This window comes from Phaseolus vulgaris, chromosome 8 (assembly GCF_000499845.2).
Source record: "Phaseolus vulgaris cultivar G19833 chromosome 8, P. vulgaris v2.0, whole genome shotgun sequence".
NCBI classification, from domain to species: Eukaryota; Viridiplantae; Streptophyta; class Magnoliopsida; order Fabales; family Fabaceae; genus Phaseolus; species Phaseolus vulgaris.
Window position 1 is genome coordinate 61262453 of NC_023752.2, and position 18656 is coordinate 61281108.

General features: G+C 39.3%; 3 protein-coding genes across 3 annotated transcripts; all 3 read left to right on the plus strand.

The window, feature by feature from the left end:
- The first annotated feature begins 874 nt into the window (after positions 1-874).
- Positions 875-6061, plus strand: LOC137825915 (DEAD-box ATP-dependent RNA helicase 32). The gene is made up of 8 exons (XM_068631724.1): positions 875-1405; positions 1867-2142; positions 2696-3019; positions 3558-3749; positions 3867-4022; positions 4173-4594; positions 4886-5043; positions 5618-6061. The coding sequence occupies exons 1-8, from the start codon at positions 1037-1039 to the stop codon at positions 5941-5943; spliced, it is 2223 nt and encodes a 740-aa protein (XP_068487825.1). The 5' UTR covers positions 875-1036; the 3' UTR covers positions 5944-6061.
- Positions 6062-6638: 577 nt separating this feature from the next.
- LOC137826618 (uncharacterized) lies at positions 6639-9406 on the plus strand. The gene is made up of 3 exons (XM_068632653.1): positions 6639-7243; positions 7927-8436; positions 9104-9406. The coding sequence occupies exons 1-3, from the start codon at positions 6771-6773 to the stop codon at positions 9210-9212; spliced, it is 1092 nt and encodes a 363-aa protein (XP_068488754.1). The 5' UTR covers positions 6639-6770; the 3' UTR covers positions 9213-9406.
- A 573-nt stretch (positions 9407-9979) lies between these two features.
- LOC137825442 (uncharacterized) lies at positions 9980-12841 on the plus strand. The gene has a single exon (XM_068631109.1). It carries the CDS (start codon positions 9980-9982, stop codon positions 12839-12841), a length of 2862 nt encoding a protein of 953 aa, XP_068487210.1.
- Positions 12842-18656: the final 5815 nt, after the last annotated feature.

The following is an 18656-nucleotide window of genomic DNA, read 5'->3' on the forward strand; positions in this document are numbered from 1 at the left end:
TGCCCACATTAGCAATGATGTCAAATAAATTACGTCATCATTCTTATAAATCACTAACATAAAACTAAAAAAATAAATATAATAATGAAAAGAAAAAGAAAAAGATCAACAATGGTGTTAAGATAACTCTGTACGAAAATGAAAAAAACAGGGTAGAAAAAATAAAAATGATAAAAATGAGTAACATTAACAATTAAACAAGAAAGAAAATAAAACTCACCTACGGAGACTAACGTGGGATGTGTGCTCTTCTTCCTACTCTTATCTCGAAGAATGAATTTTTTTATCTAATGGGATACAAAGAGAAAAGATAGAGAGAGGAGAGAAAAACAATAATAAAAATTCCAAATATAAATTCAAATTGAAAATAAACTGTGAGTGAAAACTGAAGAAATAAAAATATATTTAAAAAACTAATTGCAGAAATGTTTATGTTTAAAAACTCCATTTTGATAACTGTTTTAATATTTACAAAATTACAAAATAACTTAAAATAAAATTAACTTATATATATATATATATATATAAATAGTTATATATATCAAAAACAGGTATAGATATATATCAAAAATAGTTACGTGGGAAATCCAATATAATAGTATAGATTATATATAGTATAGATATTAGCATATTCGTTAATTTTATTATAACAAAATTTGGATAAATAAATATCGGTTTGTGTGTTTCACTAATAATTATATAAAAAATCACGAAAATAGTTAAATAATAAAATATTCAATCAAATAAAATAATTGGAAAATCAAAATTACAATTTAAGTTATATGATTGAAGGGAAAATTTGCAAAAACAAAATTGGGAAGTGTATTTTCTTTTAAAAAAATGTATAAAAAAAAGAATTGTCTTTAATTGGGCCAGCCCAATCTCTGATGAATTGGTGAATGTTTTTTAGCCGCCAACTCTAACTTTCTTCCTCTTTCTGCCGCAACAACACAAACCAAACCTAAGCTTCAACGTTCTTCTTCATATTCTTCTTCTTCTTCTTCTTCATATTCTTCTTCTTCATCAAGCTTGAACAATGAGAAGACCAAAATCGAAGGAGTTTCGGAAGCAACAGAGACTCTCAGAGCAGGAAGAGATAAATCTGTTGAATTCATGGATCCAGTTTCAGCCGCCGGACTCCGGCTCCAACCCAATGTCGCTCCCACATCTGCCCAATAACTCCCCCATTGGTCGCCTCGAAGACAACACCTACTCGCGCTACGCTGGCGCGTCCCGCTTCGGCCAATTCCCGCTCTCCAAGAAAACCAAGGACGCCTTGCGGGCAGCCAAGTTCGTCGTCATGACCGACATCCAGAGAGCTTCTCTCCCCCACGCGCTCTGTGGCCGAGACATCCTCGGCGCCGCCAAAACTGGTTCCGGTAAAACCCTCGCTTTCATTATCCCTGTAAGTGCTTCATTTTTCTCCATTCACTTCGGATTATAGTTCCTTTCATTTTTTTAAACTAATTCAAATATTGTGATAATAATATAATCGCGGCAATGCTAAAGAGTGAGAAAATGTTATAGTGAACGAATGGGATATTGAATTGTGATATTTATAGTTGGAGTAAATTACACTTAAGTTTCGTGAAATTAATTGCACACACTCATTGTTTTTTTCTAATGTTTACCACGACTTTTCTTCTAAGAGATCATGGTGAGATGTTTTTCAAATAATTCAGGGGAGTTATTTAATATATAAGTAGTGTCAGTGGAATGCTTTACAATTTTCAAACAATTAAGAGAATCAGTGATGAGATAGAAAAAAAATACAAGGGTTCTGTCAATCTCATCAAATATCGGGGTGTCAGTGTAATTTACTCTTATATTTATGGTTAGTTGTTTATGGTGGATTATGAATGATAGGTGTTGGAGAAGTTGTATAGAGAGAGATGGGGACCTGAGGATGGCGTTGGCAGCATAATCATATCACCTACAAGGGAATTGGCTGGTCAGATATTTGATGTGTTGAAGGATGTTGGAAAACACCATAATTTTAGTGCTGGCCTTCTCATTGGTGGTCGAAAGGATGTTGACATGGAGAAAGAACGTGTTAATGAGCTCAACATATTGATCTGCACACCTGGTAGACTGCTGCAACACATGGATGAAACTCCCAATTTTGACTGTTCACAAATGCAGGTCAGTGTAGCCTTTTTTTTTTCTTACTGTTATAGATTAATCCCAATTCGACTCTGAAGTTAGAGTTACAATTCCGACATTTTTATTTTATTATTTCACACTCTACTTCCTTGTGTGTTTTATAATATAGTACTTGGGTGTGCTAGCTGTCTTTCTTGATAACCTTCATCAAATTTCGCTTCCTTGGTAGACACTACACTAGTACGTAGGTGATTTAGCAACAATGGTTGAAGGGGAGTATTTGTGTAATTAAACTTTATCTTCCACATTAGGTTTATTTTTGGGCAAGAGGAGTGTGCTTGGAAGAATTTATTTATAACTTATTTGAGCTTATCTCATGACATAAATTTTTGTGCAAGTGTTATGAGAGAGTTTATGAAAAATAGTTTATGACATGTTCGTAAGGTACTATCAGTTTATTTCAGTGAGCTTTCTAGAATAACTTATGAAAGCAGCTTATAACAAAATAGTTTAACCTGGATTCCTCTTCAATTATGTAAACAACATATGTAAGTATTTATTTAATGAGGATTGAATGGTCTTTTTGGTATAGGTTTTGGTGCTAGACGAGGCTGATCGCATTCTAGACAGTGGGTTCAAGAAGGAACTAAATGCAATCATTTCTCAACTACCAAAGCGTAGACAAACCTTGCTTTTCTCTGCAACTCAAACAAAGTCAATTCAAGATCTTGCCAGACTGAGTTTGAAGGATCCAGAGTATCTGAGTGTGCATGAAGAATCAGTGACTGCCACACCTTCTCTACTGAAGCAAATTGTGATGATTGTTCCCCTTGATCAAAAATTAGATATGCTGTGGAGTTTCATAAAGACGCATCTACAGTCGAAAATACTTGTCTTTCTTTCAAGCTGTAAACAGGTAGCTCCACTTTTCTGTCCTGTCAAAGAAGTTATTTTTCTTGAAGGGAATCATATGTTGTAAGCTTCTATTACAATTTTATTGTCAAGCCACCTGAAAAGTTGCACTGTTGATGATTAGCCACATGCATGACTACACTAGCTACTCATTATTTTCAAGAATTTTATGCAGTTTGAGGGAATGTGATATTGCAATTTGTTTAATCATTGATACTGAAAGTTAGCTTGTTAGTGTCATATTCAATAGCTTAGTAATATATGCACTGTTGCATGTGTAACTGCAATGGATGTAGTCTACATTCGTAGAGCTTCTGTTGTGGTTTTCTGTTGTGCTGATTATGGTTATTGCAGTGAGAAAGTTTTTAAAGGCTTTTTGGGATGAAGTGCTCATAATACTTCAAATGGAAATGGGGGGAATTCTCTGTTGAAAAGGATTTTTGTTGATCACTGGATTTGGTTGATTCAATGTTTGTATTTTTTGGGTGCAAAATTCTTGAGCTTGACTATCCTACCATAATGTTGTCATCCCTTCTTAATAGGTAAAATTTGTCTTTGAAGCATTTAAGAAACTGCACCCTGGCATACCATTGAAGTGCCTTCATGGGAGGATGAAACAGGAAAGAAGAATGGCAATATATTCTGAGTTTTGTGAGAAGCGCTCAGTTCTCTTCTCAACTGATGTGGCTGCAAGAGGCCTTGATTTTAATAAGGCAGTTGACTGGGTTGTTCAGGTGAGGCTCATCCTGTTTGTGTTCTGTCTTGTAGCACGTCTTAGGGCTTTGGGGTGGAATGTTGGAAGCAGAAAGCTTGTTTTTATGGTCTAAGTCTCACTTCTCTCGCATTTGTAGGTTGATTGTCCTGAAAATGTAGCTTCTTACATACATAGAGTTGGTCGCACTGCTCGATATAAATCTGGTGGAAAGTCAGTTTTATTTCTGTTGCCTTCAGAAATGCAAATGCTTGAAAAGTTAAAAGCTGCAAAGGTTCCAGTGCATTTCAATAAGGTACACTTGCCCTGATAATTATTAGTATACACACAATTTCAATCTTCACTTGAACATCAAGTTTTCCGTTTTATTTCTGGCTCTCTTCAGTGTTTTATGTTTTTTCTGACATATTTTCTTTCCATGCTTTTGTAATTGCTGATTATTCAGCCAAGGCAAGAACTACTGCAACCGGTTTCTAGTCTGTTGGCATCTTTACTGGTTAAATACCCAGACCTGCAGCATCGGGCACAGAGGGCGTTCATCACGTATATGAGATCCATCCATCTACAAAAGGATAAAGACATATTTGATGTTATGAAACTGCCTGTTAACGAGTATTCAGCATCATTAGGTTTACCAATGACTCCCAAAATCCGTTTTCTTAACCAAAAAATTAAATCTAAAGCTGTGTCAACAAAATCAGTTTTAGATGAACCAGAAGATTCAAGTAAGGATAATGTCTTGGAGGTTTCAAGAAACAAGATAGACACAGATCCTCTCAAGGATGAAAAAATCGAAAATGATCTTTTTCAGTTAGCAGATGCTGCAAATGATGATGAAGTGAAGTCATCTGAAATTGAAGAAATAATGTATGTTTACGTGTTTTCAGTAGCACTGATAAAAATTTAGATTACTTTTTGATAATTCCGTGTTGGTTTCTTTTTATATGGTTGTTGAAGAGGCTGGACAAGTCTTCTGGTTTTGAATTGCTGAGGCAGAATGACACCTTTAAACAAAAGATCTTATGATGTTGATGGCTAATAAAAAAGTTCAAACTTATTGTTGGGCATAAAGTTGCATTCGTCATATTTCTTGGTGGGAGCCATTTATGTGGATTTTCAAATTTTTTGTTCTTATCAATTGTGTTCTTTCCTGTGCAGACCAGCAACACGTGTATTGAAGAAAAAGAAGCTCAAGATTAATGTACATAGGCCAGTGGGGACCAGGGTTGTCTTTGATGATGAAGGCAACACACTTCCTCCGCTAGCCAGGATAGCTGGCGCACAAAGTGGCAAAGAAGCTTTGCTGCTTGATCCAGGTATGTATATCCATTTTAAGCACCTTAGTAATAATTTTGCATGGTGAAATTGTACATTTGTAAGGCTATCAATTGAAGCCAGGTAGGACCTCAAATTCTCAATGCATGGTTTTCAAAATTTCTGTTTTTTTCTTTATAAATCAGGAAATGTACAATGCAACTTGCATGTCATGGTGTTTTCTTTAATTTGGAAGTTGAGTTAGAGAAGGAAATGAGTTTGACAAATGAGTAGTTATATATGCTAACTAACTGGTGACAGTTTTCAGTCTTAGATAGCTGTACCGTGACTGACTCTAACTAATATATATACCCTCTTTCAATAATGGCAAACCAGCAACTTGTGTAAACTTCTCATTTAATAAAATTTTGTTTCAAATTATTTCCTTATATATAACTACTCGTTTAGCAATTAGAAAATTCTTTGGTATTTTTTGCAATCATTCTTGGATTCAAGAATCTGACCATGGCTAGATTGCATCCGTTCATACGATCTTGTACTTGATAGCATTGAAATAGTTAGCTCAAATGTGGGTTCTTGGATTTTTGACACATCTGTCTTTATGTCATCATACAGAACAAAAAGCTGAATACTATAGAAGGATGCGCGATGATTTGAAGAAGGCTGACAAGGAAGACAAGCTTGTAGAGCGCCAGCGGCTTAGAGAAAAAAGAATAAAGCAGAAGATGAAATGGAAAGCTGGGAATGAAGAAGAGGACGACCAAGATGACATTTCTGGGTCAGAAGAAGACGAAACTGTTAACAGACGGCATAAAAAGAGTAAAGTATACTTCGATAGTGACAGTGACGATGGTGAAAGAAATGAAATGGCAGGGAATGCACGTACTTTGGAGGAGCAAGAAGCTCTGGCTTTGAAATTGTTAAATTCTATGCACTCATAGGATGTGCAGAATATACGGCATTTTCTGACAGCAAAACATGTCAAAAATAGAACAAATTTTGGAACTTTAAAGGAGAGTTTTTATGAACAATCAATTTTTGCGGCCAGTTGATCTCAAATTTGGTACTTATCATCAATTTTCTGCTTTTATTTATTTTGACAAACGCAAGAATCTTTTTCTGTTTTAATGAAGAACATAAATGATGTCATCCTTGTGTGTGCCACACATGATACTTATTATCGTTGTAATAGTTATACTACATAAGTTTGGCTCAAAATTATTAATACAAATGAAACAATTTATGTTGTGTCGTATATTTTGGCATAAATTACCGTAGCAAAATTATAATCTTTCAGAGGAAAAGAGGTACCAGGAATGAAATTGATGGAAATGTTGGATGATGACGATTTATTGCGTTGAGAAATGTGACACGTTTTAGATAACTATTTAATTCTCAAGTTGGAGTTTACATCCCTGGTTATTTTCATCTAGTTTAAAATATTAGTACATTAAGATTTTGAATAGATTATAACAAAACGATTATTTATTTGATGAGATGATATTATCAATAAATTTCTTGGTAAGGTTGACCTGTAATTGAAGGATAAACTATTAGATAGTTCCGAATCTTTAATTTTTAATGATTTCAACTAATAGATAGATATATTATCTATTCAAAATTTTCAATTAAGAATAAGACAACTATGACAACACTTGATGAAGACATGTGAACACTTTCTCCTTAATGAGGAAAAATTATTAAAAAGAAAAGCACTTGTTATACATTTGATCTGGAGAAAGAAAAGTACTTGTGTTTTGGTTCCATCATGTCCAATGAACCAAAAAACTATGATGTTTTTCTGAGTCTTGGTGGTGAAGATGTTCGCTACACCTTCACTGGTAGTCTCTTCAGTGCTTTGTGCAGCAAGAGAATCAAGACGTTTTTCAGAGAACATGAAGAAGATCCTGAGCCATACACTAATGACACCAATATTTCACCCTCTTCTCTTAAAGCAATACAAGAGTCAAAGATTTCCATCGTTGTTTTCTCCCAAGGATATGCATCCTCCTCAAGATGTCTCGATGAACTTGTGGCCATCCTTGACTGTTGGATGAAGAGCGACCAACTTGTCTGGCCAATCTATTACGGAGTGGATCCGAGTGAGGTAAGAACTCAGAAAGGTGGATTTGGACAAGCCATGTTCAGAGTTAGAGAAAGGTATTCCACAGAGAGGATGAACAAATGGAGAGAAGCTTTGGTTGAGGTTAGCAGATTCAGTGGATGGGTTTACCAAATGGGGTATCATTACTTTTCATCATCATATCATACTCCGCATAAAATTAAATACAAAAAATAATTAATTACTTGAGTGATTAAATTAAAAATCATTTTAAAGATAAAAAAAATTATTAATTTTTAATTAATTTTTAATTAACTACCAAAGTTTTAACTACTAATTATTTTGATTCTAAATTTGATAGTAAAATTTTTGATAGCTAATCAGATACAATTTTAGAAACTATTTATCAATAATAAAAACTAATTTAAAAATCAAAAATTTATTTAATCTTTAAAATAGTTTATAATTTAGTCATAATTTTTTTTTTTTTTAAATTAATTTCTAATGTTGTTGAACACACCTATTAACTCATGCACGACAACCGTCGTAGTAGAATAAATATGGGTGATGTATCAATTTAAAAAATGTTTTTTTTTTCTGACAGAACACAATTTTAAAACAGAGAAATGAAGTGGTTTTCTAAAACTTACTGTATAAGTTTATAATTTTAGAGATAAGGACAAATCTTTGTGTGTTCGTCTGTGGTACGGTTTTTGAATTACTTATACTTCATCCCTGAGAAAGTGATGAACCAGGAGAAATTGTAAATTGAAGTTCTGTTTCGAGTTCATATGTTTTGTGGATAAATATGTTAACTTTATTAGCCCTCTGGTGAATTTTAGAAGGGTTTGTGGTTTTATAGGTCCAAGTACGAATACAAATTCATCCGAAAGATTGTGGAAGCAGCCCTGCAATCCCTGCCAAGATATGATGTTTTTCTGAGTTTTTGTGGAGAGGATACGCGCCATACTCTCACTGGTTTTCTCTTTGATGCCATTCGCCGAGAGGGATTCAAAATCTTCATGGACGATGAAGAATTGGAGGGTGGGAACCAAATTTCTGAAACGCTCATGGGAGCAATTCAAAGTTCAAGGATTTCCATTGTTGTGTTCTCTGAAAACTATGGATATTCCACTTGGTGTCTTGATGAACTTGCCAAGATCACTGAGTGTATGAACACCAAGAATCAGAAGGTTTGGCCAATATTTTACAATGTGGAGAAGTTGGATGTGTGCAATCAGACAAAAAGTTATGGTGAAGCCATGACTGCACATGAAAAAAGATTTGGAAAGGACTCTGAGAAGGTGCTGAAATGGAGGTCTGCTTTGTCTCAAATCACCAACTTGGATGGAGAGCATCTCAGTGAAAATGAGTATGTAATGCTAAACTTTATCATTAAATTTTAACTAATTTTAGAGATAAAAATTATTAGTTTTTAAGTGATTAAATTAGATATTATTGTATAGACTAAAAAAATTATTAGTATCTAAATTAATTTCTATTATTTACAAATAGTTTTTAAAATGGTATCTAATTAACTATTTAACAGTTTTAGCGTTATTTAGATTTTAAAGTTGGTATCTAACTTTTAACAATAAAACTTACAAAAAAATAAAGACCAAAACCATCAAAATGCTAAACATGAAACAGTTATTGTCGGAGACATGTTTTGTTTGGAACAATTTTTGTATGCCACAATCTATTTATAACAAAATGATAAAAAATGATAAGAAAAAGAGATGCTTCTTATTCTCTGATGTATTTTTTTACATGTATAGGAAATATATAAGGAGTTTCTCTCTCCAAATTACAATCTAATTAGTTAGAGATATCTTTTGTTAAATTAATTACAAATAATTGGGTACAATATACAATATCGTACAATATTGTATACAATAATTATATATAATTTGATAATTATTATTTCCTTAATAAATATTATTAGTTAGAAGATTGATGAATGAAGCTTAATTTTGTTGTTTTCTTAATTAGGATAAAGAATGGGGATAAATGTATGAAAAGGCCTTGTACTTTTGCAGGTTCCAACATGAATCTATCGAAAGGATTGTGGAACGGCTCATTAATATTGAAGATGGGAAGCATATAGCAAGTCCTTTCCTTATTCAAGACAACAATGGAGAAGAATGAATAGTGATAGTTATCAGTAACAATCTTTGAATTGTGCTTATCAATGGTGTTTCTACACCCTGTTGCAGTGACAATGGTTTTTTGTATTTGTTTTAAATCTGTTTAATTCTTGATGTCTGATGTGCTTTTTCTGCATCTTCTTTCTGATGTGTAATCTAACACGATATTAAAAGTGTCATGTTTTGTTAAAATAATTTGGTGTTTCAAAAGTTTTGAAATTCGGATTTATTATATGTACCGGTCGGTACCGGACGACTGCGTTGTCCGAATTAAATTATCTAATTAAGCAAGGAACATGGTTACACGTGGGACAAACGGTTACAATTCTCACTGAGTAACAAACACACGTGAGCACTCCCTGGATTTTCGGGAACACCCCCTAGATCCCAGGAAACCATCTAACACGACCCAAGGACCACAAAACACGTCGCGAACCACTAATGACCCAGAGGGCCCAAGCCCAAAGGGACATACAAAAGAAGAGAAAGAAAGAGAGAGAGGTATGTTTTTCAGATTATCAAGGATTCTCACTGAGAGAGATTACTGACTTGAGCGTCGGAGCACAATCGCAGGTACCCCCACCGGCCGACCGAGGCACGCGAGGAAGAAGGAAACTCGAAGGACAAGACAACTAAGACTGAAGCAAACACCTTGTATCGACGTGGACCAACATTACTCAGTCCCCAATATCCATATAGGTACAATTGGCGCCCACCGTGGGGCCGAGTAATCATTATTCCCAGACCCAAAGATCCCAACGCTTGAAGATGGGCTCAACGGCAAACAACAACAACAATGATATCTCTGAAGAGCATAGGACCATACTACAAACCCTCCAGATTCAGATGCAGGAGTTACTCCAAAAAGGGGTCATCGATCAACTTCGCCAGGATGAAGAAAGGAAAAGACGAGAAGAAGAGCGTCAACAACACGCAGAAGAGATAGCACAATTGAAAGAACAGAACAAGAGATTGTTGGATAGACTTGAGCAATCTGAACGCGAAGGGCATTCACGTGCACCTTCTCCATCACCGTTCCAATCAGGAACAAGAACAATAGCCCAGGCTATACCTCACACGTCACTCGTTCAACACACCCATCAGAGTGTAAAGCCAGTAACCCCAAACAAGGTAACAAACCCGAAAGGCCATCCGTTCACTGATGACATCATAGCCACTCCTCTCCCTGACAAGTGGAGGGGCCTAACGATAAACCTTTATGACGGTTCCACAGACCCAGACGAACATCTGAATTTATTTAGAACTCAAATGACCCTTTACACAACCGACCGAACGGTATGGTGTAAAGTCTTCCCCACCTCTCTCAGGGAAGGCCCCCTTGGATGGTTTTCAGACCTTCCACCCAATTCCATTACAAGCTCCGACGCTTTGGAATTGAAGTTCACCACGCAATACGCCACAAGTAGACCTCATCGGACATCCTCCATGTCTCTTCTAAATGTCAAACAAGAAAGGGGAGAATCATTGAGAACATTCATGAACAGATTTAGCAAAGTGTGTATGAACATTCGTAATCTTAATCCAGAAATAGCCATGCATCATTTGGTCTCGGCCATACTACCGGGAAGGTTCACTGAAAGCCTTATCAAACGACCTCCGTGCAATATGGATGAATTAAGAACAAGAGCAACAAAGTTCATGCAGATAGAAGAACATATTGACTATCATCGAAAAACTTATGCTGAGAACACGGACAAGAGCAAAGGGATTCATCCCCCCACAGTACCGACCGACCGAGAACGACATCGCCCCAATAGGGGTCCCCGTTTCCACAACTACACTCCCTTGATTGTACCAAGGGGTAAGGTTCTCGACGAAGCACTGCAGATTGAATTGATTCCGGCATTGAGGCAATCACAAACCCCTCCCAATGCCGACACCAGTAAACGTTGCCAATACCATCGTAACTATGGCCACACGACCGAAGGATGCCAAGCACTGAAAGATAAAATTGAAGAGCTCGTCCAGGCCGGTCATCTCCGCAAGTTCGTGAAAACCACCATCACTGCACCCAGGTCACCCCAGCGTGATCATGATCCCCGCGAACGTTCGGGACGAAGAGACGACCGAACCCGTGACAACCACTATCGTTCAAACAGAAGAAAAAGAAGCGAAAGTCCGATCAGACGAACGAGGCCTAAAAGCGAAAGCCCTGAACGTAGAAGTCGAACTAAACAAAAAGTTCGCACAGTCATCAATACAATCGCTGGACCGGTGTCGCTCGGTCAGCCCCCTCAAGAAATTAATTACATTGCAGGTGGCTTTGCGGGTGGAGGATGCTCTAATTCAGCAAGGAAAAAACATTTGAGAGCAATTCAATCCGTTCATTCGACTTCCACACAACGCCGACCGCATATACCACCAATCACTTTCACTGACGAAGACTTCACAGCAATCGATCCATCTCAAGATGACCCCATGGTAATAACTGTGGAGATAGATAAATTTGCAATTGCAAAAGTTTTGGTAGATCAGGATAGCTCGGTCGACATCCTGTATTGGGAAACGTTTAAGAAGATGAAGATTCCAGAAGCAGAGATACAACCCTACAACGAGCAGATAGTTGGTTTCTCAGGGGAAAGAGTGGATACGAAAGGATTTATCGATCTATACACCACGTTCGGAGATGATTACCTCAGCAAGACCATCAACATACGATATCTACTCGTTAATGCCAATACATTGTACAATATTTTGCTCGGTCGACCATCTATCAACAGATTGAAAGCCATTGTCTCAACTCCTCATTTAGCTATGAAGTTCCCCTCGGTCAATGGAGATATAGCAACCGTGCATGTAGACCAGAAGACGGCACGAGAGTGTTATGTAGCTAGCCTGAAGGTGGAGCCGACCCGAAGGCTTTATACCACGTCAGCCGAACGGACCACAGAGCGAAGAGGTCGGTCAACAGAAAGACGCTCTAGAGGAAGAGAATCTAGAAGACACTTGGTCGCTTTAGTCGATCTAGATCCTCGACTGGATGATCCCCGAATGGAAGCAGGGGAAGATCTTCAACCCATATTCCTTCGGGACAAAGACCGGAAAACATACATGGGAACATCTCTCAAACCAGACGACCGAGAGACGATCGGTAAAACATTAACAAAGAACGCTGATCTTTTCGCCTGGACGGCTGCAGACATGCCAGGGGTAGAATCAGATGTGATTACCCATCGATTGTCTGTTTATACAGAGGCCAGGCCGATCGCTCAAAAGAAAAGGAAACTAGGTGAAGAACGGCGCAAAGCCGCACGAGAAGAAACAGACAAGCTAATTCAAGCTGGTTTTATTCAAAAGGCCCACTATACGACATGGCTAGCCAATGTAGTGATGGTAAAAAAGACGAATGGAAAATGGAGAATGTGCGTAGACTACACAGACCTTAACAAGGCGTGCCCAAAGGACTCGTATCCCCTACCTACTATCGACCGGCTGGTCGACGGTGCAGCCGGTCATCAAATCCTAAGTTTCCTTGATGCTTATTCAGGTTACAATCAAATACAAATGTACCACCGTGATCGAGAAAAAACCGCGTTCAGAACAGATTCTGATAATTTCTTCTATGAAGTCATGTCGTTCGGCCTCAAGAATGCAGGAGCCACATACTAGCGACTCATGGATCACGTATTCCACGACATGATCGGTCGGAATGTAGAAGTATACGTTCACGACATCGTCGTCAAATCAGACTCTTGCGAACAACATGTTTCTGACTTAAAAGAGGTTTTTCAAGCCTTGCGTCAATACCGCATGCGTTTAAACCCGGAGAAGTGCGCGTTCGGCGTAGAAGGGGGGAAGTTCTTAGGCTTCATGCTCACACATCGGGGTATAGAGGCTAATCCAGAAAAATGCAAGGCAATCACCGAAATGCGAAGTCCCAACGGACTCAAAGAGATCCAGAGACTAGTCGGCCGTCTCACTTCGTTGTCTCGATTCGTACCTAAGCTTGCCGAACGAACGAGACCCATCATAAAACTTCTGAAGAAGACAACTAAATTTGAATGGACAGATGAATGTGAACAAAATTTCCAACAGTTAAAAGCATTTCTGGCGTCTCCACCGGTCATCCAGAAACCGAACGCACGGGAACCCATTGTGGTCTACCTCGCCGTCTCCAATGAAGCGGTGAGTTCCACTCTGGTACAAGAAATTGAAGCGGAAGAACGACCGGTATATTTTGTAAGTCGAGTCTTACATGACGCAGAAACCCGGTACCAAATGGTCGAAAAAGTTGCCTTCGCTTTGGTCATTACCGCACGACGGATGCGGATGTATTTCCAAAATCACAAGGTCATTGTTAAGACTAACTATCCCATTATGAAGATTCTCACCAAACCTGACCTCGCCGGACGAATGATAGGTTGGGCAGTCGAACTGTCAGAATTCCACATCGAATACCAACCCAGGGGAGCCATCAAGTCCCAAGCCCTCGCCGACTTCACAGCAGAACTCACTCCCTATCCGACCGAACAAACTCCCCGATGGACACTATATGTAGATGGGTCATCAAACAGTCGTTCGTCCGGAGCAGGAGTTGTACTTGAAGGACCAGGGGAGATTGTTGTCGAACAAGCCATGAAATTTGAATTTAAAACTTCCAATAATCAAGCCGAATACGAAGCTATAATCGCAGGTTTGCATCTGGCGATTGAATTGGAGATAACAAATATAATTTGTAAGAGCGACTCCCGTCTAGTCGTCGGACAACTTACAGGGGAGTATGAGGTAAGAGAAACATTACTCCAACAGTATTTTCATTTCGTAAAAAATCTTCTAAACAGGTTCAAAGAAATCTCCTTCCAACACGTACGGAGGGAAAATAATACTAGGGCGGACGCTCTATCGAGATTGGCTACCCTAAAAAAGAAAGGCGTCCACCGGTCGGCCATACACGTGACCCTGGCTAAACCAAGTGTTGGTACCGAAGAATGCATGGCGACTGACACCCAACCTAACTGGATGACTCCCATAAAACAATATCTGACCGATGGTGTATGCGATCCACATTTGGAGAAAACGATGAAATTACAAGCCGCCCGATACATACTGATTGGCCAAGATCTTTACAGGAGAGGGTATTCCCGTCCCCTCCTAAAATGCCTTGGTCCAGAACAAGTCACTTATGTAATGACCGAGTTACACGAAGGGATATGCGGAACCCATTCAGGAGCGCGGACTATGTCCACCAAAATTCTAAGAGCTGGATACTACTGGCCGACCTTACAGGGAAACTGCACTGAATACGTTCAAAAGTGCGTGAAATGTCAAGAGTTCGGCACCTTATTGCACCAAAAACCAGAACACTTGCACTACATCCTATCCCCTTGGCCGTTCGTGAAATGGGGAATGGATATTATCGGACCTTTCACACTCGGAAAAGGGCAATGCAAGTTCCTACTGGTGGGTATAGATTACTTTACCAAATGGATTGAGGCTGAACCACTAACAGCCATCACCGCCCGGAACGTACAAAGCTTTGTGTGGAAAAACATTGTCTGCAGGTTCGGCCTACCTCAGATCATTATCACAGACAATGGTCGACAGTTCACCGACCGTGGGCTAGCTGAATTCTATGAGAAACTTCACATCAAACATATAACGAGTTCGGTCGAACACCCTCAAACCAACGGTCAGGCGGAAGCCGCCAACAAAGTTATTCTCAATGAGTTAAAGAAGAGACTTGGCCCGTCCAAGGGAAATTGGACGGAAGAATTGTTAGAGGTTCTGTGGGCTTATCGTTGTACTCCCCAGTCAACAACTCAAGAAACACCTTATAGCCTGACGTACGGCACAGAAGCCATGATTCCGGTCGAAATCGGCGAGCCTTCACTACGCCGACAGACATTAGACCTAGACTTAAACAAGGAAAGTCTACTAGTCGGCCTCGACCTCATCAATGAATTAAGGGACAAATGCAAGATAAGGGAAGAAGCATGCAAGATACGAGCAGCACGAAGGTACAACTCCAAAGTGAAGCCACGAAGCTATCAGAAAGGAGATCTAGTTTGGCGCATGCGCAGCGACGCCCGGAAGGACGGAGGAAAGTTTTCAAGCAATTGGGAAGGTCCGTTCCGCATCTCCGACACAGCAACAGGAGGAGCTTATTACTTAGAATATTTGTCAGGAAAATCTATACCGAGAACGTGGAATGCCACGCATCTCAAATTCTATTACAATTGATGAATAAACTTAGTGCACTCTTTCCTCGCTCGGTAGTTTTATCCCTAAGGAGGGTTTTCTACCGAGAAGGTTTTAACGAGGCACTTTAAATCACCAATCTTGGTCAGAAACTCAATTAATTAACCGTTCATTCGGTCGGAATATATAACTAAAGTTATCCGAATTATAACTTAAACGTTATTCACCAATCTTGGTCAGAAATTCAATTAATTCACCGTTCATTCGGTCGGAATACATAACTAAAGTTATCCGAATTATAACTTAAACGTTATTCACCAAACCTTGGTCAGAAATTCAATTAATTCACCGTTCATTCGGTCGGAATACATAACTAAAGTTATCCGAATTATAACTTAAACGTTATTCACCAATCTTGGTCAGAAATTCAATTAATTCACCGTTCATTCGGTCGGAATACATAACTAAAGTTATCCGAATTATAAATTAAACGTTATTCACCAATCTTGGTCAGAAATTCAATTAATTCACCGTTCATTCGGTCGGAATACATAACTAAAGTTATCCGAATTATAACTTAAACGTTATTCACCAATCTTGGTCAGAAATTCAATTAATTCACCGTTCATTCGGTCGGAATACATAACTAAAGTTATCCGAATTATAACTTAAACGTTATTCACCAATCTTGGTCAGAAATTCAATTAATTCATCGTTCATTCGGTCGGAATATATAACTAAAGTTATCCGAATTATAACAAACGTTATTCACCAATCTTGGTCAGAAATTAAATTAATTAACCGTTCGTTTGGTCGGAATATACCACTAAAGTTATCTGAATTATAACTTAAACGTTTTTCATGTACCGGTCAGAAATTCAATTAAATTAATTAACCGTTCACTCGGTCGGAAATTCAATTAAATTACCTTAGTCAGAAATTCAATTAAATTATATATAAATTAAGTTACGCGCGACATCAAATTCTTCATCAAAGCACCGTCGTCCGGTATTAAACTGCGTGGTAATAGCAACATGAAAATAAATTCGATAGCAAAAAGTAAAATAGTTCAAAACACGTCACAAAGCAATAAAATTGTCTTTAGCCCACACCCCGGACCCAGGTAATGAAAATATTAAACAATATCAAGGGTGTCATCCGGTTGCATCGACTCCTCCGGCGGTACGGTATCATCTGCACGTGGCATCTCAGCTATAGGACAGATGGTTTGATCATTCTCTTTGGCCTCCTCGTCCCCCAGAGGCATCAGACGGCCGCCCACAACATCCATGTTCGAGTCGTATCGCTCATCGTCGTCCGGCACCCCATGGAAAAAGGCGACCTGCCGAACTCCCTGCCTGAATGACTCTTCGTTGATGCTCAACATGAACCCTTGAAGCTGTTCAACTTGAGCACTCAACAATTCTTTCTCCGCGGCCAGTTTTTCCCGCTCCTTGATGGCATCTTCCCGTCCTGCTGCTACTTCTTCTAAAGTAATCTTTAAAGCCTCATGCTCCTTCCTGACCAACTGAGCGTCAGTCCGGGCTTCATCCACTGCCTTCAGGGCATCCTTCAACGAGAAGGCCGAGTCATTGAGCTGCGATTTCAATTTTGGAATCGAGACTGTCTTCACTCTCCTTAGCTCGTCCCCAAGAGCCCTGGTCGCCACAGCCGCACGACACTGCAGCTCAACCGTCTCCTCGACCATATCTAAGGTGGGAATGGTAGCAAAAATTTCCTCGTCCTCCGGACGCAAGTCAAATTGCATTGTAGGTGCCACCCTGACGGATGACACCAATAAGCTAATGGGACTGCCCGACGAAGACGGAGCGTCCATCCGAGGCACCTTAACAGGACGTCCCCTCTTCTTTCCTTGAGCGGGAACACGGACGACCTCCACCGGAACGACCTCCTGCTCAGTCGTCCGCGGGACAATCCCAGCGATGGTGGCTATTTTACTCTTCTTAGCCTGCCTCTTCAGACTATTCATATATTTCTTCAAACTCGGATCCATGCTCACAACAATTTCTGCACCACAAACACGAAGGTAAGATACAAATATGCTATCAGCCGAACGACCGCAAAAAGAAGGTGCTCACCATTTAGGTCCGCCCACTGCTTGGACGACCCGTAAAGGGCTATCAGTTCCCGCGTAGGGAGCCTACACGGTAGTTGATTCACGACCATCAAAATCTCTTGGTCGATGGAAGACAAAGATTCCCAAAGCCGATAGTCAAGGGAGGTGGGATTCTCCGTCCAATGGAATGGAAATTTTGTGCTTCCATCGGCATTATAGAATAGATCCCGGCCGTCCGGCTCGACAAACACTTTAAAAAAGTAATCCTTAAAATTCTTATACGAGGTAGTAAAAGCAGCAAAGCGTACGTTCCCCGGACGACTGGATAACGACAACCAACCTACTGGGGTACTCGGGTACGTGTTATAATAATATAAAAATGATTCGGCGGTCGGCAGGAGCCCAAATATCTGACAAATAACTCGAAAGGCTTGTAAAATGGCCCACGAGTTAGGGTGCAATTGTGTCGGTGCGACATTGAGAATCCGAAGGATACTCATGGTAAAATCATCAAAAGGTAAACTTACGTGTAAATGGGAAAACAAGGTACTATACACAAAGAAAAAGTCGTGTGGAGCATTCTCCCGGCCATGACACACACGGTCGGTCATATCGCATATATCGACATATAACGCATCGGCCGGGCAATCCGGGGTTAGAAAATTTTTATGGGTTGCTAGAAACTGATCTAATTTATCCGAAGACTTTATTTTACTGGGGATTCGAAGAACGGTAGGATCAACCCAATCATAACTTGGGTCGTCCGATGCCTGACTCGCACCGCGAGTCAAAGACGAACCCGCGACACTCGAAGACTCCTCAGAAGAAGGCATGACTAACCTTGAAATGAAGAAGAAGACACTGGCAGCAAAATCGGCACCTAGCAAAACAAAGCAAGCAACCCAAAACTCAGAGCAAAAGGAACGAAAAACCCTCAACTCTACAAATGAAATACTATTTATAGGCAAAGAGATGGGAAGCAAAACCCCTGCGTTCGTCTAACACCATTAGATCAAATCTAATCCAACGATCATATACGCTCAGCATACGAAACGGCACGTAATCCCTACCATTCAATCGATCCAGATATGACAGCATCCCCAAACGGCAACTCTGCCATGCGTCACATCTCTGCCACACATTAATGATGCCAGTTATCACGCATTGTTTCAATAACCCCCTGAGCCTTATACGACTCTTCATCCTTAC